This window comes from Homarus americanus, unplaced genomic scaffold (assembly GCF_018991925.1).
Source record: "Homarus americanus isolate GMGI-L3 unplaced genomic scaffold, GMGI_Hamer_2.0 scaffold53233, whole genome shotgun sequence".
Taxonomy (NCBI): domain Eukaryota; kingdom Metazoa; phylum Arthropoda; class Malacostraca; order Decapoda; family Nephropidae; genus Homarus; species Homarus americanus.
In genome coordinates, this window is record NW_024751660.1 from 633,981 (window position 1) to 657,981 (window position 24,001).

A 24,001-nucleotide genomic window follows, 5' to 3' on the forward strand; every position below is an offset into this window, starting at 1 on the left:
TACACTTGGCAGAATCAGGGCCTCTTGTCTGTACCCCCCACTCCCAGCCACCACATCTGGCAAGGTCACAGGTCGACTTGGGGGGGGGGGAGACGCACGTGGTCGCAGGCTGAGAGATTTAGTGTTTGCTCGGGTAAGGCAACGCCAGCACTGTAGTTGAAGCCAGCAGCGATAACAATATGTGTTGCTTTCATATCTTATGTAGAGAAATGACGATATGTTTTTACATGAACGCTTATATACGTTGGCGCTGCACAATCCGTCTCGCTTTACCATTAGTGGTTTGCTACTTTATTTGTCCCATTTATTAACATTTAATTACATTACTTAAAACATACATATTAATTTTCTTTAAATTAATTTTACTACAACTACAACCAGGGTCTTATTTCTTCCGTTTCATATATAGAACCATCAGCACAGGTGTAAACACTAATGAAAACAATGCCGTCTCGTCTCCTCTTGTGGGTTTTAATATATAAACATTAATTCAATCAAATACATATTCAGTAATAAACAATAATGAATCTTAAGAAGATAAATGACGCTGTCTCCTTGAGTGCGCGCGAATACGTTGGGCGTTCCGCTATCAGTCTCTCACCTTTTTTTTCTTTATCATCAGTGGTTACTTTTACTGTATACATTAAATAACATTTATTAAAAAATAAATATTTTTTTACATTAATTTTACTACAGCAACAACCAGGGTCTTATTTTCTTCAGTTTCAGATGGATAACTGACATTATGGGTGTAAACACTGACAACAACAATGGCATACCATATCCTATTTTGTGACCATATTATCATTGATTTATATTGTATAAGGTGCATTCATTAACATCATTTAAAGAATATAGTTTGCATTTTTCATTAATTTTATTGTTTTGGGGGGAAAAGAGGGTAAAAAGCCACACAAACGATATGAAAAAGTCAGACTTTGGAATGCATTTCATTATTATTTCTTTATTTTAATGGTAATTAATGATTCACAATACGATGATTCACCTTACACTGCAATATTTGAAGGCACATTATTGTCGTTATTCGAGGCTTTACTGTACTGTATAAATTTTCTACTCATCAGGACAAAAAATGCAGTTAGCCCAATCTGCACTTGTGTATGTGTCTTTCTGTGCTCAATAGGAAAAATTCATGTTTAACATTAATTAAAAAGACTGACACTTGTTTTGCCACTGCTGTGCAACCAATGAGCACTAGGGAGTGCATTACATTTTCATGGGGTAACCTTTCAAGCCAACAGGCAGCCAGACAAGTCACCACATAGAGGCTGTAGAGAATGTTAGCTTTTCATAAAATGCAATTGTTTCCCTAACTCAAAATTAATTAATTTTTTTTTTAAATACCTTATATTAAAGGGGGTGCTCCTCATTTTTTAATCTTAAGGAACCTAAACCACTTCTACAGTAACTTTGATCTTGTGAGACATTTTCATAACAAACTTTGAATAAATGCAAGGGATTTAGGTGTAACACTGCACCAGGCAGAGTAATAAAAGCTCTAGCCAGTGAGTTGAGTGACTTTCTCTATCTGTGACAGAGTGACACACCGAGCTGCTGATATAGAATAATTTTTTTTAAGTTTGAGAGAACTTAGTTTAATTAAGGTAAGAGAAACACACAAACTAAATTTAAAATGTAGCAGTCTAGTACAGTGGGATATTCTTTTTTGTCAGTGACCTAAGAGGAAGCAGAGTTGCAGAGTAGCAAAAAATTCAACTCACCAGGTGTGATGTGGAACCACAACATGCACTTTGGGTAGTGGGAAGCCATTAAAAGTTCCAGCGGCAGCAAGGGTGTAAGCCCCCATCTCTGGCCAGATTAGCCAATCTCCACAAGAAAGCCTTGGCAGCCTTATTTCAGAGATTACCTGATCTAGGCCATCACATGTTGGTCCCCAGATAGAGCATGGCATGTAGGGTTCATCTTTAGCAGGTTCCTACAAGAGAAACAAATTGTTGTCAACTAGAATTGCTTTGAATATACTGTAGTGTATTTTGTGTGCGAGATAATCACGAAGCCGGCTAATTACATTAACACGTGTAAATGACAAGGTTAAATTGTCTTTCCATTTATTCAATTATTTCAAAATTATTCTACAGTAAAACATGTACACTGTCTTTTGTAAGAGCTGAAACTTGTAATTTCTCAACACATAAACAACTTTGCCATTACATTTATTAAAGGGAAAGGTTTGATCCAGAATCAAAATTTGGAGATATGGCCACAGGTGTGTTCACTGGCCTTTGTTCATCATGATCAAGCCTGACTGAGTGTCGCTTATGCAGCCGCAAGGTAGAGAATTCCATTGGAAGAGCACGAAACTAATATACGTACCCAGTTTCGTGAAAATTTGGTGATATTTATTTATTTTTTTATTTTTAGGGGGGCAGTGGGGGGTGTTTGAGGAGGTGGAATATGGGGCTCAATTTTCTTAGGCAACATCCCTTGTAAAGTCCAACTTTTGTGGAAAGTTTCATTGAAATCCATGCAGTAGTTTCTATGGTAAATAAACTTTAAAGGTGAGTTACTCAAAACAGGCGGTTTGGAGATACGCCACTCCCATTCTAGGCGCCTCAATTTTATAATTGAGCAGATAATTGCACAACACAGTCAGAAAAATCTAAGAGGTGCCATGTCAACACCCTACTTACTAGTGAACTTTTTTATCCTGAAAGTTTGACATGGGTAACTCCTATCTTTAAACAGTGTAACATCTATTCACAATTCTTATTGACATTTGAAAGTAACAAGGAGAAAACAGTTTTTGGTGAAGTAATATGAATAATCATATGGTCAGAAAAAGAGAACAGTTCATCAATTGCTTCAAATGTTTATAACATTCCTCAGACAACCTTACAAAAAATGTCAACCAGTCAGCCTTCAATATAACCCCCCCCCCAGCAATCCCTCCAGTTATACTTGTACTGTACATGGTTGTGTATAGTAAAGTACTGCATCTGTCAGTTGAAAAATTTGGGACCAAGAAGCTTCCATAGTAGTATAGTACTGTATAGTACAGTACAGTACAGATAATTACATAAACTGGATACAGTACTATCACAAACACTTGCCTAAGGAAAGTTTGTAATAATCTCTAGTACTGTACTTGTGTCAGTTTGGTTATATTATTAGTTTCTGTACACTAACTTACTTCATTGTTCTCTAACGTTGTTAATGTTATTAAGTGTACAATAAACTTTGTTTATCACCATTCTTCTACAGTCACTATATAACTTACTCTTCACTCATGTCAAGACAAGTAAGTTCATCACTCACATCACCACACAGTCACCCAGCCAGTTGCTTGACTGTCCCCCCCCCCTTTTTTATACAGGGAATAGCCCACCCAGAGGCAGGGCCTAGGGGGCAAAAAAAAAATAAGAGTAAAAAGAAATTAAAAATAGAAAAGAAAATGATTAAATTAATCTACACCAAGAAGATGCCGGAACACCAGCTTTTTGAATTGAGACATTGTATGAGAATGAAAACACAGAAGGAGGCAGAGCATTCCACAGTTTGGCTGTGTGTGGAAAGGAGGATGTACTAGAACGGGTTATTCTAGTGTGACCGACATCCGCAGAGAAACTGTGGGAAACGCGGGCAAGACAAGTGTTACGAGCCCACCGTCTTGCCGGTGGTACACAGGGTGCCAAATCCATTGAATATTGCCCGTTAAAGTACCTGTAAAACAGAGAAAGTGTAGCATCTTCATCAATAATTTTCTTCAGCTCATCAGGATATTTATGTGCAGCTTTTGTATCAGCACTGGCAGCTTCACCAATCATCTTAATGTTGTACAAACTAAGGCACTTCTTAAACCTTTCAAACCATCCTTTACTAGCTTGAAAAGGTTTTGCTTCAGAAGTTGCACCTTCCTCTTTATACAAATCATTATACATGTACAAACTTTTTGCTTTCTCTCGAATGATAATTGCGTTTATTGTCACATTACATTGGGTCTGGCGTTTGATCCACACACTAAGGAGTCGTTCCATATTAAGCATCACATCTTTCACAAGCATGACACCAACTCAGCTGTCTCCTACTACACTCTACATTCTTCAGAGTGTTCAGGCAAATTCTCAAACCTTTGACTTTATCATAGAAGCTCATCATCATCAAAGGTTAGTGGCAAGTTCATATACAGTTCTGTCACAAAACTGTTAAATTTCTTCTACTGTTGCATGTGCACACAGTAAAAAGAGTACCGCACAGATTATATGCGAAACAATATGACACCACGAACGAAGGATAGTGGAATATGTGTGGGCTTGGTATATAGTACTTTGTAAGATATATAATTAATGCAATGGTGTTGATGATATTATGCTGGTCATGTGGGACGTAACTAATATGGCCCTACCATAGGTAGGTGGAAACCTTTGCCATACAGGTACGCATACCAACCCTCCCGGCACATCAGGTGATGTATGGATCATTACGAAGTCAGTAGATCCCCCCTGTGTGATACTTTTTTTTTTACTGTGTACATTAACTTATTGGGTGAACGAGGGAGGTTATCTTGCAAACTTGGAGCCTAAATCCCTAAGTCCTATTGGCCCTTAGTATTTATTTTTTTATTTTTTATTTTTTTACAAGGTGCTCTTGAAGAATGTAACCACCGTATAAATTGAAGGCCAACTGTACATGGCAGTGCTCTACATATATTCTATATATTTACAGTATGAAATCAAAATAGTGGTCAAAACTTACCTCAAGCAAAATTGGATGAACAGTCTGATGATCATAAATGGTGCAGTTGAAGGATCCATAAACACCATCATTGATGTAGTACATAACTGATGTGATAGTTCCATTGTTGTCACAAACTTCTCGCTTTGCCAAGATGCTGGTAGCCAAGGTAAAGGCAGAGGCCACTACATAGCGACCAGGTTCTGCAATAACCTGAACCCAAAGAAAAAACAAAAATACACTTTCCACTATCAAAGGATACATAAAACTCAAAGAAGGGAATAATGAGAGAAAATGTAGCAATAAAAGTATGAGAGACAGGTGAGGGCAGGTCAACCAGCAGATTGTACAGTAATCTCTTGTTATAATTTGTGACATCACAAAGCTTAGCTATGAAGCATTTCAAATATATTTGTTTGGTTTTGGGTTCTACTGAGACTACATCTTACAGATACCTTTACCCAGGTAGTAGGAAATAGGGAGGTACTACCGCCTGGGAAGATATTGGAAGCATAATGTATTGTCTAATGGTAGACCTTGCTGCCATATGACAAAAAAAATTTGTGACCAAGTCCCAGTTTGCTGACCTGACTTTCTGCCTCATTTACACACAATTGCAGGGTTTCAATTATTTCTCTTACTTTGACAACACAACAAACATATATCGTTTCTAGCTACTGATCTTTTTTATTTATGGTCTTTTATTGTTATTATATTTTATTTAATATTGTTTAAAAAAACGTATAATTTTCTATTAATTCTTATTACAGGGTATTATTATTATGATTGTATTTTTGCCCCCGGGCCCTGAGGTGGGTTATTGACCTGTGTCCTGGTGAGCTAATCCCATAAAAAAAAAAAAATTACATAAATAATATATATATATATATATATATATATATATATATATATATATATATATATATATATATATATATATATATATATATATATATATATATATATATATATATATATATAAACCAGGTATAATAGCACTAATTGTATGGTAAAGTAAGTCCTCGCTTAACGGTGTTTCGGTACAGTACTAAGTTGCTAAACTTTAGAGACCCAAAATTCGTTTAACGTCCCGGTGACTCAGTACAACCTTGTTTGCGTCGTCACGGACTACTTTTTACGGTGCATCACCCTCTCTCTTAGGACAATTATTTTATTTACCTTTTTCACAATATGTATTTAGGATTAGTGTGTGCATGTAAATGAGTAAAAATAAATGAAGAAAGTTATTATATGTACCTAAAAATAAGTTGAAAAACCTGTACAGCACTTATATGTACAGTACTTAAGGGACTAAAATTTTTATTCCTTGTGCAAAATATATGACGTCTATATTCATATTCGCTGTCTTGCAAGGATTCCAACAATGCAATTTATATTCTGTTAACTTTAGTCTGTGACATTTTATAAAATAAAAACTTTAAGCCTTAATAACTCTTCAATCTTGCTGGCCCAGCCTGCTGGCCAACCAAGGTTACCTAATGGTATTTATTTCTCTGTCATGTAGAGGAGTTTTAACTTTTTCTCTTATAAATCTCAATGACTGTGACTTTATAGTAATGCATACAAGCACCTCACCAGGCATCACATAAAGAGCTTTGAATTTACAGTATGTATATGTAATGTATTTTAAGGGGCAAAGGGAGGCTCGGGAACGTAACCCCTGTATTTTATCTATTTCTTATGGGGAAAATTGATCCGATTAACGTTGTTTCGTATGATGTCGCATTTTGAGGAACGTAACCCCGACATTAAGCGAGAACTTAACTGTACAGTACTCTTGTTTTTATAAACAGCTACTTTGTGATGGATCGGGTGAGATACACAAGTGGGTGCACCCTAACACTGTCACCTATACAGTGATATCCCCGTTAGCCGGAACAATTGGGAAAAGTTACTGGGAAAAGTTTCCGAGTGTCTAAACGAGACCTCTTGCACAGATGCACACTAGCCCCAGAATGTTTCTGGGTGCTGGAGATGTTTTCTTTGAGTCTAAACTACTGGAATCCATAAATACAGTTCTAATTAAGTTAGAAACTTCATTTCTTTACTATAATATTCCAGAATAGTTTATCTAAAAGTTTGCTTAAATAAATATATTTAAAGATTAAAAATCTATAGGACATGGGCATGAATGAAGCTGTGTTACAGCAAAGACTGTAATTTTCCACTCCCATGGAGCTGTGGGGGGATTAGTTGGTCTCGTGTAACTGACCAGACCTGATGCATTGTCAGGAGGAGGTAGGATAGGGGATTAGTGGTCTCATATTACTGACCTGATGGAACTTCAGGTCACCCTTTCTTGGGTGGAGGATTAGAGGGTCTCATGACCTGAAGATGTCTTGAATAAACACGAAACCTGAAGTATTATTAGGGAGATTGTGGTAAGTACAGATATAAGTATAAATTAACAAAGTTGTATCCCTTCAACAGTACATTACATAACATTTTAAAATATGGAGTGAGAAAGCAGAAAATTGTGGGTAATTAGAGAGAGGGAGTGGAAATGAGTGTTGACAAGTGCCCAACTGCTGATATTTAACTCGCTACCATGCAGTTACACACACACAGATGTGTCTTAATTCCCTTGTAGGGTGTGTGTGTGAGTGGTGTTGGTATTTGTGTGTGGTGGTCGTTGGAGGGTGTGTTTGTGTGTGATGTAGAGGTGTATGCGTGTGATGTAGGGGTGTGGGTGTTGACGGAAGCAAACCTTTTTCGGGGATAGGGTCGGGTGATCAGCCCCCACTCAAGCGTGGCTAATTGTGATAAGGAGATGAAATTAATACCATAATGATCCTTAATAAGATATCTTTAAACAAAATATTTCTATATGATATTGTGATAGGAATTTGGGAATTCCATAAAAAAAATAACGTAGGATATGTTGATACCGGAGTCAGTAAAATCAGTTCTAGTTTCGTTAGACAGACCACTTTTTTTTATCAAAGTAATCCTGAATACCATCAAAAAGTTTGGTTAAAAAAACCCCAGCTCTACAATATATGATACAGGCGTGAATAGAGCCGTGTTACTTTTATCCTCTTCGCCACTGATCGGCTCGTTAGTCGCAATGTTGGCAAGTGTTCTTGTGTACTGTATATATGATACTCAAGCAGATCCTGTCATCTTTAGCCTACAATAGGCAGACACTTCACTCAATTGACTGTAATACATAACTAATCACGTCTTAACACTTGTGATGAAGGTTGGGTGGGAGATTATTGGGTCATGTTACTAACCTGACTTGAAGCAATGTCAGGTCACCCATTGTTGGGTAGGGGATTAGTGGGTCTTATGACCTGAAGGAGTCTTGAATGACATATTTTACCTAAGAGGTATATACATAGTACTGTACTGTATTGTATATGAAGGGTACTACAGGTATTAATACGCACAGATTATTACAGTAACGTATCTTTACTAATTAATGAAAAACAAATATGTAAACAATATTGTACCATGAATGAGTCAGTACAGTAGACAAACAGAGAGGCGGCCCTTTGGGGGAGGAGGGGGTGGCTCGGTCACATTTACCCCCCAATGGACCCTTCTCCCTCTTCCTCCCTCGCTCACAACACTCGTTATAATCTTTACTGTATTTGTGTTAAAGAGATGAATTTGATACCATAATGAGCCTCTATGAGACGTTTCCAATATGACAAACTGAATTAGAAGGTAACAATAAGTATTTTACTGTATGTGAAGGGTACTGGTACTGTAGAAGAATTTATTTGAAATACTCTGTGACATTTGATACCATATTATCCTGACCTGTTTTCTCCATGATAAAGCTAGCTATAATTTTGAGTAGCATAGTACTGTACTCATTTTGTACTAAGTTAAAGGACTAAAACTTTTATCTCTTGTGCAAATTAGGAGATGTTTTTAGTCAAATTAATCACTATCTTGCAAGGACTCCAGCAATGCAAGTTATATTATCTTAAGTCAGGTCTGTGACATTTTATACAAGAAAACTTTAAGCCTAAAACAAAATTCATCCTATTAATCGTTATCAACGTCATCTACTCCCCCACTGCTGGCTGGGAGGAGGGGCAGAGGTGGGGGTGTTGACAGCCAGGAGGGGAAATTAATGCATACTCAGGGATTATGAAAGGCAGGGAGCTTAAGTTTTTCGTTTATAAAATGTCACTGACTTGACTTGGGAGAATATAACTTGCATTGTTGGAATTCTTGTAAGATAGCAATTAATTTGAGTACAGTATAAACATCCCTTAGTTTGCATTAGACATAATAATTTTAGTAATTATCTTAGTATATTTGAATACAGGTTGTGATAATTATGTTTTGGTTGCAGTTTCGAAGCTTTGACATCACTAGTGTATAATGCGTCTCCATATGCCCTGGTTTATTCATTGACCAGTTGTCTAAGTGCGAAAGCAGCCCAGTCGAGCCATCATGTATCAATTAATTTTAAAATATCAATTATAATGTAAACTCTTATAAACACAATGGTTTATTAGTGCTGTTAATGTGTGTGCTGTGTAAGTGTCTTGGCATGTCACCTCACCACTTGACTCTTGAACACACTCTTCAACAACTTAGTCAAATCCTATAATGTGCTTGGCAAGCTCTAAACACACACACACACACACACATGGGAATTAAGATAACACGCATCCAGTGAGGGTCTTGTTGTGTGACTGCACAGAGGCGAATTAAAGGATCAGCTGTTGAGGAGCTTATCGCTTGGCAACACTGGTGCATGTTATCACTCCTTTCCACTCCATCTCTCTAATCACCCACACCTTTCTACCTTCTCACTCCATATTTTAATGTTATGTAATATAATGTTGAAGGGATACAACTTTGCTATTTATACTTGTACTTATCACAATCTCCCCAAAAATACTTTAGCTTTAGTGTTTATTCAGGACATCTTCAGGTCATGAGACCCACTAATCCCCCACCCAAGAAATGGTGACCTGACATTCCATCAGGTCAGTTATATGAGACCACTAATCCCCCCACCCCACATCCTCTGGAGTCAGGTCAGGCCCCCCCCCAAAAAAAAATATTTAAATTTTTATCTTTATTCAAGACATTTCAGAAAATTCTCTCGATTTTCAATCTCGGAAAATTTGTTCCGAAAGCCTGACATTTGGGGAAAATTCCAGCTTTGGGAATGATTTTCCGAGCAAATTTAAATTCCGGCTATACGAGATTTCCGGGTTTGAGAGATTCCGGCTAACGGAGATATTACTGTACTCAGGACATTGTTTGTATACCTGCACTATCCTTAATACTGTGCATTGTTTGTACTGTATTTCTGCATTGTCTATGCACAATCTAAATCAATGTGAATTTGTATAAAATTTTTATTGCATATCTATTTATCTAGTATACTGTACATCATAGGCATCTGTGTCGTGGACCTGGCATCACATATAAGTCACACTGAGATAGTTGTATTTTCCTCTATGGTTTGGATATTTGTGAGTCACATGAGTTTTTACAACACGTTGCAGTAATCTCAGTTGGCCAGACTCTTTGATCCCCAGAACTCTCCCATAAACAGAATTTTTTCTTGACATTTCAAGAAATTCTGGGGAAAATATCTCTATTCTGGCCATGGGAACAAAATTCTGAGAGATCGTATTTTGTTTCTGATGCAGGCTAACAGGGATATCACTGTACACTCACACTGGGTCTCTATGAAATATTGCCTCCTCAATGAAGATATGAATCCAGAGACAATGGGCAAACACCCAACCATCATATCCATGAATGTACAGGTAATAATTTAACCTAAAAATGCTTTACATTTCAAAAGTGAAAAAAAAAAACAACCAACTATTCTGAGGTATTCTTACTGATGTAGAAATTAAACACGTGAAGGTAAATAACTTGAGCTCAGTTCCGATGTACGTACAACCAACACAACTATCTACCAAGCCAATTGGTCATTTCTAATGTGTCATTGCTGTACGTACAACAAACACAATTGTCTACCAAGCCAATTGGTCATTTCTAATGTGTCATTGCTGTACGTACAACAAACACAATTGTCTACCAAGCTAATTGGTCATTTCTAATGTGTCATTCCTCACCTTAACTCCAGTATCTTCAGGGAAAAACTCATCCAGTGCCTTGTTAACATGGTCAGCCACTTCATCCAGGGGAGAGTTGCGACAGCCAGGGAAACCTCCACCGATGTCTAACAGATTTGGGGTAAATCCTAGAGCCTCAGCCTCATCAAACAACTGAAACAAAATATAGTGAATAAGATTTGATGAAATATAGAATCATTAACAGAAAGATAAAGAAGAAAATTCATTATTAATGTTATTACAGGTATGTCTTGTATAATTAGTTCTGGTGATCTTGTTTACTAAGACAATTCCAGTGGTCAGGTACATATTGTGCACCATGCTTTGGTTAAGAACTTGCACAGCATTACACTATCCCCTTCCGATTCGCGGGTTTATGATTAACGATTTCGACGATTCGCTGTAAGCAGCTGGTGGCTCGGGTGGCTAGCATGTGAGCCTTCTCCCGCAGCACAACGAGTCACCCCATGTGGCAGCGGAGTCTCATCTCGCTCTGTTTGCCCTCACCCAGTACCCGTGACCTAGCATCCCGTGTCATACTCTGAAAACTTAAGTGTTTCTTTGTGAAAATTGCCCCGAAAAGACTGCCAAGTGTCAGTGCTAGTGATACTAGTGGAATGAAACATAAAAGGCAAAAGTCAGTGATGGCCCTGGCAAAGAAAATTTAATTATTAGACAAGTTAAAAGGGGATGAGTGCTGCCGTGGTTGGTCGGCTGTTTGGTGTGAACGAATCAACAGTGCAGCACATAAGAAAGAATGAACAAGCAATTCGTGATTCTGTTGAAGCGATTGCTCAAGTGGCGCAGGTTGTTCGTGACAAAAACATAGTAAAACTGAGAAAGTACTGAACATTTGGATTGAGGACCAGCACCACAAAAATGTTCCGATCGCCAGCAATGTGATTCGTGAAAAGGCTAAAAGTCTTTATGCTCATTTTTATGAGTCAACTGGTGGTGAAGGGTGGTGCAGTGACTGAACCAACTTTTACTGCCAGAGAAGGTTGGTTCAAGAATTTTAAGAAAAGATTCTTGATCCATAATATGAAGCTGACTGGGGAGGTCGCATCAGCTGACCACACAGTCGCAAGTGTATTTCCTGCCAAGATAAAGAAAATAATAAAAGAGAAAGGCTATATACCAGAGCAAGTGTTTAATGCTGATAAATTTGGTTTATATTGGAAGAAAATGCCTGGTATAACATACACAAACAAGCAGGAGAGGCATCCCTCTGGGTTTAAGCCAGCCAAGGACAGAGTGACACTTTACTGCTCTGCAAAACCCTAGGGCTTTAAAGGGCATAAACAAGAACTTTTAGCCTGGGTTTTGGCAGTCCAAGAAAAAGGCAAGGGTAACTGAGCAAGTATTCCTGGACTGGTTCCATAAATGCTTCATCCCAGAAGTGGAAAATTACCTTGCTTCCAAGAAGATGGAATTCAAGGTGTTATTATTCATAGACAAAACACCAGGCCACCCATAAAGTTTACAGTTTAGCCCTCCAGGTGTAGAGGTGGTGTTCCCACCCCCTAACACCACTACTCTTATCCAGCCTCTCGATCAGGGTGTAGTACGCATCTTCAAGGCATATTATACACACCGCACTTTTGGTTGTATCTGTAGTGCCATGGATGAAGACCTTGATGTTAGTAAGTGTTGGAAGAAGTACAGCATTGTGGACTGCATTACCAACATCAATGAAGCATTCATTGAACTCAAACCAGAGACAGTGAATGCTTGTTAGCGCACCTTATGGCCCGAGTGTGTGAATAATTTTCAGGGATTTCTGTCCATAGTAAAGGATGTGAATGACAGAGTAAATCTTGCACGTCAATTGGGTGGAGAGGGGTTTGTGGACATGGCCGCTGAAGACATGCAAGAGCTGATTGATGGGCACGGAGAGGAACTTACAGAAGAAGATTTGGAAGAGTTAGTATAACGTACCGAGGAAAATGAAGAAGAAGACATTATGGAATTACAACAAGAAGGCTAGAGCTTGGAAAATTTGGGTGAACCATTTTGTCAAGTAAAGATGGTGAATGATTTCATTGTTGACCATGACCCTTCCATGGAATGCAGCAAGACTGTAGTTCTCAGTTGGAGGTGAGGATACTAAGGGCTTTAATAGATTTTTATCTCCTGTAGTTGTATTGTATCACTCCTTAATTATCTACTAATAAGTTGGCAATCTTATCATTTTAACTACAGTACCACACTATGTACACTCGGTAAAAATAGCATCTTTACAATTCTTGTGCGAAACAAAATGACAACATGAATGAAGGTTTTTGATAAAGGCTCATGAGGCATACTGTTATTCGCCAATCATATAGCAAGGAACTAATTTTATATTTTGAATGAAAGAACAAAATTAGGCCTTCCATAAAAGGCTGTCTTTGTGTTTGAGAGAGCAAGTAATGCATATAAATAATTATCGGAATAATAATTTCACAAATAAATACATTTATAACATAATCATAGCATTATTTTCCAGTAATACTACACTACAACACTACTTTTACCACGAGAGGTTGAGGGACAACTCTCCATGGCAACATGCTAATGCGTAATAACTGCACTGAGCCCACCCACACTACCCTGCATGTGGCGTGACCACCAAATAGTCATGCTGGAACGAAATAACCACGTGGGGCATTCAAACAACGGCGCGAAAAGGCACATGTTCCGGAACGTCAACAGGGGCGCCCTAGATGAAAGTTCCGGAATTTCACCCAGGGCGTAGGGGTCAATCTCAGCTATTTTGTTAAGTATTGTAGTAGGAAAATGGGTGAGAAAGGAAATACAGTATTCTCACCTGTTTAGCAGCTGCAATAGCACGATAGTAGACAGCAGGTTCACGACAACCAGAGCCAACATGGAAAGAAACTCCCACAATGTTGAGGTCCAATGATCGAGCTGTGGCCAGGAGGGGTCCAGCATCTTGTGGAAGCACCCCAAACTTGATTCCCAGGGGGCACTGTGCATCATTTGCATCATAGCGGAAACGCAGAACAAGCCTGTGTCCAGAAATATATTTTTTTAATCTATAAAACATATATAAAACAGTCGGCCCTTAACATACACGGGTTTAACTTACACGGATTGCAGCTGGAGGAATATACATTCAAAGTAATATACATTATTCAAATCGCGCGAGACACCACACACACACACATCGCCCGTGCCACCCCGCGTTCCCTCAGTCAGTCAGTCTCGCTGAAACCACGCTTGTGTTGACATCAGCATTGTAGTTGCAAAAATATTAAATTTTCGTGAATGTATTATATCAAGCACAGTATGAATAGAATATCACTAATATAACAGTATTTTAACCGAAAACTATTAAAAGAACGAGTAACATATCTTGAACATCGGAAGGTTAGGTAAAGTCTTTTGTTTTCATGTAGTTTATCCTAATTTACATTGAAATACATTACATTTCAGCAAAACTACTATTTATTTCTGAGAATATGGAAATGTAATAATTTTGCTGAAATGACCTACGTATTACAGTGGAAAGTGACGAAAGCAATGACTTTTGCTTTCTTTCGTTCAAAAGATGTTACCGTAATCGCTTTTCGAATGGTTTTCAGTTAAAAAACTGTTGTATTACAATAATATTCTATCCTAATTCACTTGTGATGCAACAGTTTTTTAACTGAAAACCATTCGAAAAGCGATTACGGTAACATCTTTTGAACGAAAGAAAGCTTAAGTCATTGTTTTCGTCACGATTTTATCCCACTTTCCACTGTAATACGTACGTCATTTCAGCAAAAATATTACATTTCCGTGAATGTATTATATCAAGTACAGTATGAATAGAATATCATTGTAATATAACAGTATTTTAACCGAAAACTATTAAAAAAAACGAGTAACATCTCTTGAACATCGGAAGGTTAGATAAAGTCTTTTGTTTTCGTCATGTATTTTATCCAATTTTACATTGAAATACATCACGTTTCAGCAAAACTATTATATATTTCTGAGAATATATTCATTCAGGCGCAGCTTAGGTAAAATATACGTGTGATGTAACAGTTTTTTAACTGAAAACGATTCGAAAAACACGTACCCTCTAGCCCTGTTCAAGGAGAAGACTGGGAGGAGCTGTTTGGTGCTGAAGACGATGACAAGGAAAATGATTTTGATGGATTTTAATGAAAATATTCAGAAATATAGTATCGTAGTATTTATTCAAGTGAATTAGGATAGAATATTATTGTAATACAACAGTTTTTTAACTGAAAACCATTCGAAAAGCGATTACGGTAAAATCTTTTGAACAACGAAAGAAAGCGAAAGTCATTGTTTTCGTCATGATTTTATCCCACTTTCCACAGTAATACGTACGTCATTTCAGCAAAAATATTACATTTCCATATTTATTTCTGAGAATATATTCATTCAGTCACAGTTAAGGTAAAATATACTTGTGATGTAATATTTTAATGAAAATACCCGGTATTTAGAAATACGGTATAGTAGTTTTCTTTTGTTTCAAATTTAATTAACAATGATTGATGTTTCAAATGTAATGAAAAAAAATTTATGCATCTACTGTATAAATAAACTTTAAAAAATGAATACTTTATGTTTTACATCGTCCTGTGCTACCATACCATGCATTTGGCTAATTTGGGCTTGCTATGATGACACAAGAGATCTGCCCTGGCAACTGTACCGACACTCACAGCTGGTGGCGCGTCATTTCCATTGTTTACTGGTAATATTTTTCAACCTAACGAAACTATTACCTGTTAGAGGTCGACCCCCAATTTTTGCCAAAAAATTTGTTCTTAAAAACTCGAACTACACACAGGTATATACGGTAAATAAGGAAATGGGGGGGGGGGGCAGCAAAAATATGCGGATTCTTAACATTCACAGGTATCTCTGTTACCTAAACCCCGCGTATGTTTAGGGCCGACTGTTGTACTCAATATAAATTAGCATAAATAGAAGTTTCTGTAATCCTATTTTATAATGGTCTGGTTTACACAACTCAACAGACAGAAGGTCTGCAGGTTGAAAACTCCATACCCATGACTGGAGCCTGAAATGGGTCAGTATAAATAAAAAATATGCTTTACCATTTTACTAAGGTCCAGAAGTTATCAACTTTGTAATACCTAAAATACAATAAAACTCAAGAATTTAAACATACAAGAACCTAAACCACCACTACAATTCAGTGAACTCAGTTACATGTGTGTGTGTGCAGCATGAGGCATGAGGCAGTGTTTACCGATGGAAGAGTGCTTATCATGTCAATGTAGTTATGCTTTTTCAACTCATAATTTTTTTTTTGGGTAGATATATGTAACCTTCATTTATTTTTACTCATTTACATGTACACACCATCCTACATACATATTGTGAAAGAGTATACAGTATTACACCATAATTACCGACATCCTTCATGTTGGGTTGGCTAGATGGCTACAAAAGAAATTCTGTAAGTTTGATCTATGTGTCAACCCAGCTGGTGCTGGCGGCGTATGGCAACTCCACCAACTTAACTTTAATAACAAAGCACGGAATTGAATTGAGGATAGACTCGCATTTTTCTACATTAAATTTTGTTGTCGAGTTTCTTATTATTTGTGAGAGGATTTCCCCATTTTCATTTATTTGTATGTATTTTAATAATAATAATAATAAACGGTTTATTGAAAGAGCATGGCAGCCGGAAGGCTGAAAATATACAGTTACATAATTGGGGAATGGGTCACTTGATTGACAAATATGATATATAATAACTAAGTGGGGGGAAGGTTATACTACAGGGCATTTCAAGTGACAGTGCAAAAAAGTAAGATTGACTGGGAGTGAATACACTGGTTAGTTACAAATTGTTGATAATTTTTAAAATGGTTGGGAATGGGATGCTCTTATAGTGAGTAATAATAATAATAATTAATGGTTTATTGAAAAAGTTCCACAGCCCGAAGGCTGAAAATATACATTGGACATAAATGACTTATTACATACATTGGTGGTTTAACAAAAGCCTTCATTAGAGAAAGGTAAAGGAACATACAGTGAACATAGAGATTAATGTAAGATTGTACGTGTTGAACAGCAAACACGTAGTGTAGTAACTCCCTCCCAGATGGTGTTAGGAGGGACCTCACGTGATGTAGTAGTTCCCTCAGATGGTGTTATGAGGGACCTGATGTGGTGTAGTAATTCCCTCACAGATGGTGTTATGGGGGACCTCACGTGGTGTAATTACCTCACAGATGGTGTTATGAGGGTCCTCACGTGGTGTAGTAATTCCCTCACAGATGGTGTTATGAGGGACCTGACGTGGTGTAGTAATTCCCTCACAGATGGTGTTATGAGGGGGTCTCACGTGGTGTAGTAATTCCTTCACAGATGGTGTTATACGAGTGAGGTTTGGTCCCAGGCCTTCCTATCGTAGACGGATTAACACATCGCTGGTTGTTGTTGGGTCTCACGGGCCGTTATCACTGGGTACCTGGGACCTCATTGTGTGAAGGTTAACTTGGGTACGACTGTTACTGTTGAGTTGTTCTCACTGACTTAAGCACTGTTCACCTCTGTTTAACACTGGTTCCATTCCTTTCCTAAATGAAATTGTAACTTCTGGCGAGAACTTGTTGATATTCCGGTGGGGAGGAGGGTTCAGGGGAAGGGGTTGGTATGGGCCAACTTAACAGTTGAGCTGGCTGCTCCGAGAGGAGCGCCAGGTACGTCTTGACCCTTCGGTGGTCAAGGATGTAGCATGTTTGTGTGTGTGTTTACATACACAAACAATACAGGTAAAAGAAATAATTGTCCTAAGGGCAAACACAAAGGTGAATATAGTATACCCTGTACATGTCTTTGCACACAAGTAAAAATCTACGCCCCCTCCCCGTCAGCAAATGTTATTCGCAGATTTGGCCATTTGCTGCCATTTGAGAACCCAATCCCCGCGAATTCGAAGGGCATGCTGTACCATCTCAAACCTTTTTTATCCATGCACCTAACTATAGGATTTCCACGCTAACCTGGCCCATAAGCCACGCCCCTCTTATATACTAATAGCTGATTGGTTAATAGAAAATTAAAACTAAATGTGTACACAGTTGGTAAGCAGACCTGTCACTATATAAAATAGTGCAAATATCTGACCTATCAAAGTTCAAATGATTTCAAGGCATTAGCACTTCAGAGAGGATGTTAAAAAACGTTAAATATCTATCATAAAGGGCCAATATAAATACACGCTTATACACGCGCAATCTGGAGAGGAGGTAAAACGCACAGGGGAACCAATCAGCTGTTTGTAACTATAGACGAGGGGTGGGGTTTATGGGCCAGCTTAGCATAAAAGGGTATAGTAATTCACAAAATCATAATATAATTCAAGTACTCACTGAGCTTCAGGGTAGTAAGTCTTCACTTTAAGAAGTTCTGTCTCATTGTCAAAGGTCATTAGCGGGATGTTGAACTTTGCTGCTTGACGCAAGTGGGATGCAGGCTTACAAGGGTGTGCATAGATGATACGTGAAGGATCTACTCCCATCTGTAGCACCTTCTGCATCTCCGCCTAATTAACAAACAGGGGTTGAACATAACAAAATTATATGTCAACTTTGTTTAAGGGAAGAAATATATAATCATTTTACCAAACAATATTTCTCCATAATCCTGAACTAGGTTATAAAAATAAGTCTCCGAATGAATTTGTTGCTAAACAGTAAAGAGTGGCACTCATGGTTCATCTTTTACGCATACAGTACTGTACTGTACCTTATCAGAAAAGTGTTACAGTATACATACCTTTGATGCACAATCAAATCCTGTTCCTAAGGCTGCTAGAATCTCCAAGACAGTCGGATCATCATTGCACTTGACAGCTGTTGAAGCCAGAAATGTTGATTACATTACTATGACCTTAGTTTCACATTCATTAAAAACTAGTAATGGGTAAGTGCAATACAAAGCTTAAAGAATCTTAAACTTATTTTCTTTTAAACAAGTGAACCAATGGCCAGGCCAGTTAATTCTAATTTTAAGATGCAAGGAATGGAGTGTCTTACTATCAATTCAGTAAGGGTTGTGATGGATAAGGCTTCATAGACAAGAACAGACCTATAAAATAAATAATCACAAAACAAATTCCATACATTACGCCCTATTAAAAACAACTACAGTACAAGTTCCCATTATAATGGAAAAGAACTTATGGACTGTAGAAAAATAATAAGTGAAAGGAGTTTTATTTTTTAAGATTTCACTATTTGTTTGAACTCTCTTAAGCCTTTCCCATTAAAGTGCAAGATAGCTGGGTTACCCCATTCCCCCTAGCAAGATGCTACCCATCGGTGCACCTGACAGTGTTATTCATTCACTACTGACCACCGAAGGACTGCTTCACGTGCATGGTAAATAATTCGCCACCGAGTCATAAAATAAATCCATACAATTGTACTCACCGTAGAAGGGCTTGACACGTGGCATCTTCAATCTCCAAATCTTGATCTTCTGCACAATGTCTCCAACATTTAAAATATAGAACGGTTCATCTTGCCCCTGTATACAAATACACCATATAAATGATGGAATGAGCATGAAATCACATACAGTATTATATTATAACTGAACCTGCAGCTCAGTCACTCATGTAATGAAATCTTTTTAAAGTTTTCAGCGTGCAGACCCGGGAAATCCGGAATAAAAGTTACTTGAACTCAACCCCACAATTATGGGCAATGGAGTTAGACTAATTATAATATCGAGTCCCAGTCACAAGTACGTTAGATAATTAAACACACATGTCTAGTGAGCACTGGTGTAGATCCTTGGATGTACATAAAGCTTACACGACCAATGTTTTCTCTAAAACAAGTCACAGTAAGAGGTGACTTAGTGTCATTAATAATTCATCAACATCAAGCATGGTAACCATATTAATATACATTACCGAAATATATACAGTACAGTTTTACCCCGCCTAACGCGGTTTCACTTAACGCGTTTTCGCATATACGCGGTGCCTTGCCAAAGCTGAACTTTCACTTAACGCGGATTTTTTCCACATATACGCGGTGAGTGTCCGAGACGCTATTTTTAGATTTGCCCCACCCGCCACCCTGCCTGACTGCCTGTTTTAGCTCATAAAATTCATACAAATTACCAGGCCAGAATATAATTTACATTGCTGGAATTCTTATAATTTGGTGATCATTTTGAATATAAACATCATATATTTTGCTTTAAACTTACAATTTTTAGATAAAAATTTTTCTCTAGGTAACTATGGTATCTTTTGTGCAAAATATATGACATTTATATTCAAAATATTCCTGGTCTTACAAGGAATCCAGCAATGTCAATTATATTATCCTAACTTTAGTTTGAGGTATTATTTATTAAAATTTAGTGGTTATCCCACACATCTCCTTGGGACGGTTGGTGGGGGGTGGGGGGGAGGGAGGGACCAACCGACCATCTGTTACCCTGTGAAGAATTATTATTTTTTTTTATTAACTGAAGATATTTGTTTTAGCTCATAAAATTCATACAAATTACCCGGTCAGAATATAATTTACATTGCTGGAATTCTTATAATTTGGTGATCATTTTGAATATAAACATCATATATTTTGCTTTAAACTTACAATTTTTAGATAAAAATTTTTCTCTAGGTAACTATGGTATCTTTTGTGCAAAATATATGACATTTATATTCAAAATATTCCTGGTCTTACAAGGAATCCAGCAATGTCAATTATATTATCCTAACTTTAATCTGAGGTATTATTTAATACTAAATGTTAAAAACTCTGGAAGGGAGGATTGGTGGGGGGTGGGGGGGAGGGTTGGGACTGACCGCGCGGTTGGAAGAGGGGGGGAGGCAAGGTGGGGTACTTTGATTGACAGATAGTGTCGTGAAGATTATTTTTTTTTTTATTAACTGAAGATATTTGTTTTAGCTCATAAAATTCATACAAATTACCCGGTCAGAATATAATTTACATTGCTGGAATTCTTATAATTTGGTGATCATTTTGAATATAAACATCATATATTTTGCTTTAAACTTACAATTTTTAGATAAAATTTTTTCTCTAGGTAACTATGTTATCTTTTGTGCAAAATATATGACATTTATATTCAAAATATTCCTGGTCTTACAAGGAATCCAGCAATGTCAATTATATTTTCCTAACTTTAGTTTGAGGTTATCCCACACATCTCCTTGGGACGGTTGGTGGGGGGTGGGGGGGGGAGGGAGGGACCGACCGACCATCTGTTAGCCGGCTGTGTAGTGTGAGAGGGGGAGGGAGTTGAGTCCATTATTTGAATGGACATTAACTTGGCGACTGTATTTCTCTATTTCTCTTAAGTATTAATTGTGTGCATGTACCATCATAAAATTAAGATGTTATTTTTACTACAACATAGGTATGTGCCTTCAAAAAGTGGAGTTTGGGGGTCGGGCCGGTTTCTATTGGAATTAATCCCATATGTTCTGTTGTTCACTTAACGCGGGACCCTCTGGGTTCAATTGACCGCGTTAAGTGGGGTACAACTGTATAGCCTAATTAATAAATGCCAACATTTGCCAAGCCTAACAACAATGACTGTGATGCTAGGAGTACAGCCCTTTTTTTTTGTTTACTTCTAGCAGACAAGCTAACACAGGGAAAACAGATATAGATAGCACAAGAGAAGAGAGGAAAGTCACTTACTAGATCTTGGGCTAGGTCCTTCACAACATCCATGACAGTCTCCTCATTCAAGATGCGAGCTGATCCCGCAAAGAAGTTGCATTCCAGCTTCATGATTGTAGGTTTCAACAAAATTTTGTGGATTCTTTAAAGTTCTATACAGCAGATTTTACCAGCGGTTCTCTTGTGGTTCTTGTAACCTCCACGGTAATGTGTATCAGCCTGAGGAGAAATATAAACATTAGTAACACTCTTTTACTAAATTAACCAATGTCTCCATAATTTTCACCTTCATAAACATCAATAAATCCGTTTTTAATAATCTCAAACTTTGGATAATTCAGATTCAGCTTGGATCAAAAAGTTGGATACATCTAAAATTTGAATAGCATCTGATTTAAAAATAAGTGCCAAAATTTTTGGTTAAGAGTTTGAAAATATTGGCATAATAATTCAAGCTTTCAAATGTGATCATAATGCTGAGCACAACAAGCGCATCCGGGTTCCAAGATATGCTAGGTCAGGCATTGTGTCCAGTACAGTGAAAGTGAATGGAGACGGAGTGTTGTACAGTACAGTACAGTATTTGGAGACTACTGGAGACTGGCAGGATTAGACCACTGTAGCTATAATGTTCTAAATATATTAGAATAAATGTTGTTGAATATAAATACAGTAATACTTTTAATTTATCATACCTATTGCTTATTGACAGTTTTTAGATGTGTAAATAATTTTTGTAGCATGTTTTGATACAACAATTTGCTCGGGCGCTTCCATACATCTAAAATGTGAATTTTTCTAAAATTCGTATATACTTCATTGACCCATGCAATTCGAATTTTCAAGGATGCATTGTACTACCAATTTCATAATTAGGGAGAATGGAAGTGAGTCAGGGTTGGCCAATATGTGTGCATAAGCATACCAAGCATTACTGACATTATGAAATGAACGTTGTTTCATGAGCTACACCTCCGCCATGAATATGTTAACAGGTTGGCTTATATCATTTATATTTTTGTATTTTAATGTGGTCATTATATTCTGTTTTACTAGTTTCAACGAACTTACGTGTAACATTAATACTTGTAAAATTACCAAAAAAAGACCCCCAGGAAACCTGCATCTTCAGGACTGGCCTCATTGAGGAGGCTGTTGAATACCATACTGTATACAGTATATACAGTACAATGCAGTATAGTACTGTACTACAAAATGATACAAATGCCTCTGCCTCCACAGCTCCCCTTGCCTGAGGTTACATAAGGACCTTCTACTGTTGGCAAGGATGATACTTGAGGTAGCTATGCAGGTTGTAGATGACCCCCCCTCTTTTGGGCAGAGGTGCACAGCTAAATGAGGAGCGTACTTTAATGTTACCAGGAAAGGCAGCTGTGTTAGTGGCTCCTCTCTTCTCTCCCTAACCTGGCTGGTTCTCCGAATATTTTACCATCCTTTCACCTGAACTTTGGCTTCACCGTGTGATGCACTTCACATGTAGAGTCTGTATGTGTACAGTAAGTCCTCGTTTAACATTGCCGACGACAACTTTGTTTCGTTATAACGTCGCTACTCTTTAGATACCAATGATTCGGACAACGTCTCGCCAATTCGGTATAACGTCATCACGGACTACTTTGTACGGCACATCACCCTCTCTCACCCAGTCAGAGCAGGGGGAGGAGCCACTCTCCTCCTCCTCCTCCTCTTAACTAGCCACCACACACTCACTCCACCTCTGCCCATCATTGAGGACAAAACAGAAGATTTAGTTTATTTATCCTTTGGGGATGTATAATATACACTATTTTCTATAAAAATTCCATTGAATTTATGTATATATAATGTATTTTATGGGGCAAAGGGAGGCTGGGGAACGTAACTACCGTATTTTATCTATTTCTTATGGGGAAAATTGATTCCATTAACGTCACCGTTTTCAGGAACGGAACGACGACGTTAAGCGAGGACTTACTGTACAGTATTAATGAAAATCGTTCACATTATTGATAGTTATGGTACACAAACAACCTCACAACTCAGGTAATACTCTACTGTAAAATCCAGGAAAAAGTGTGATTTTTGTTTCATAACCTTAGCCAATTTACTATGAGTTTAATATTTTCAGAGGAGTAATGAGAATATGCATGTTACCTAATACCTGTAGTTGTCAAAATTCAAACGGAGAAAATTTATATCTTATACTGTATGAAAAGCTTCTGAAAGATAAGTTAGTGTATGAGAATGGATCAGGATGGAGTAGGAGAGTGCATAAGAGACTACAGGTACCAGGAATAAAGTGATTACACAGGATTTTTGTCTTTAAATGATGCAAATATTTCTTGCTGGGGTACTGGACAGGTGAACCATGTGTTCATCAACTGATTCTTAGCATTCAACATCTGGAGGGTAACACCATCCCCTAGCAGGATGCCAGCAATCATATGATCCATTACAGCACATACTGTAATTCCATGTGATAAAGTGTGTGTGTGTGTGTGTGTGTGTGTGTGT

General features: G+C 37.6%; 1 protein-coding gene across 2 annotated transcripts in view; it reads right to left on the reverse strand.

Moving 5' to 3' along the window:
* The window catches only part of LOC121854810 (ornithine decarboxylase 1-like), a 43,473-nt gene that overhangs the window by 2,777 nt on the left and 16,695 nt on the right, over window positions 1-24,001 (reverse strand). For both annotated transcript variants that reach the window (XM_042349605.1, XM_042349606.1), the window contains exons 3-10: window positions 21,506-21,706; window positions 19,247-19,343; window positions 18,591-18,667; window positions 18,185-18,357; window positions 13,609-13,810; window positions 10,800-10,952; window positions 4,735-4,926; window positions 1,743-1,957 (exon numbers count right to left, since the gene is read on the reverse strand). In XM_042349605.1, coding sequence (XP_042205539.1) covers window positions 1,743-1,957; window positions 4,735-4,926; window positions 10,800-10,952; window positions 13,609-13,810; window positions 18,185-18,357; window positions 18,591-18,667; window positions 19,247-19,343; window positions 21,506-21,598 — 1,202 coding nt within the window. In that variant the 5' untranslated portion in view covers window positions 21,599-21,706. The remainder of the gene's footprint in view (window positions 1-1,742; window positions 1,958-4,734; window positions 4,927-10,799; window positions 10,953-13,608; window positions 13,811-18,184; window positions 18,358-18,590; window positions 18,668-19,246; window positions 19,344-21,505; window positions 21,707-24,001) is intronic.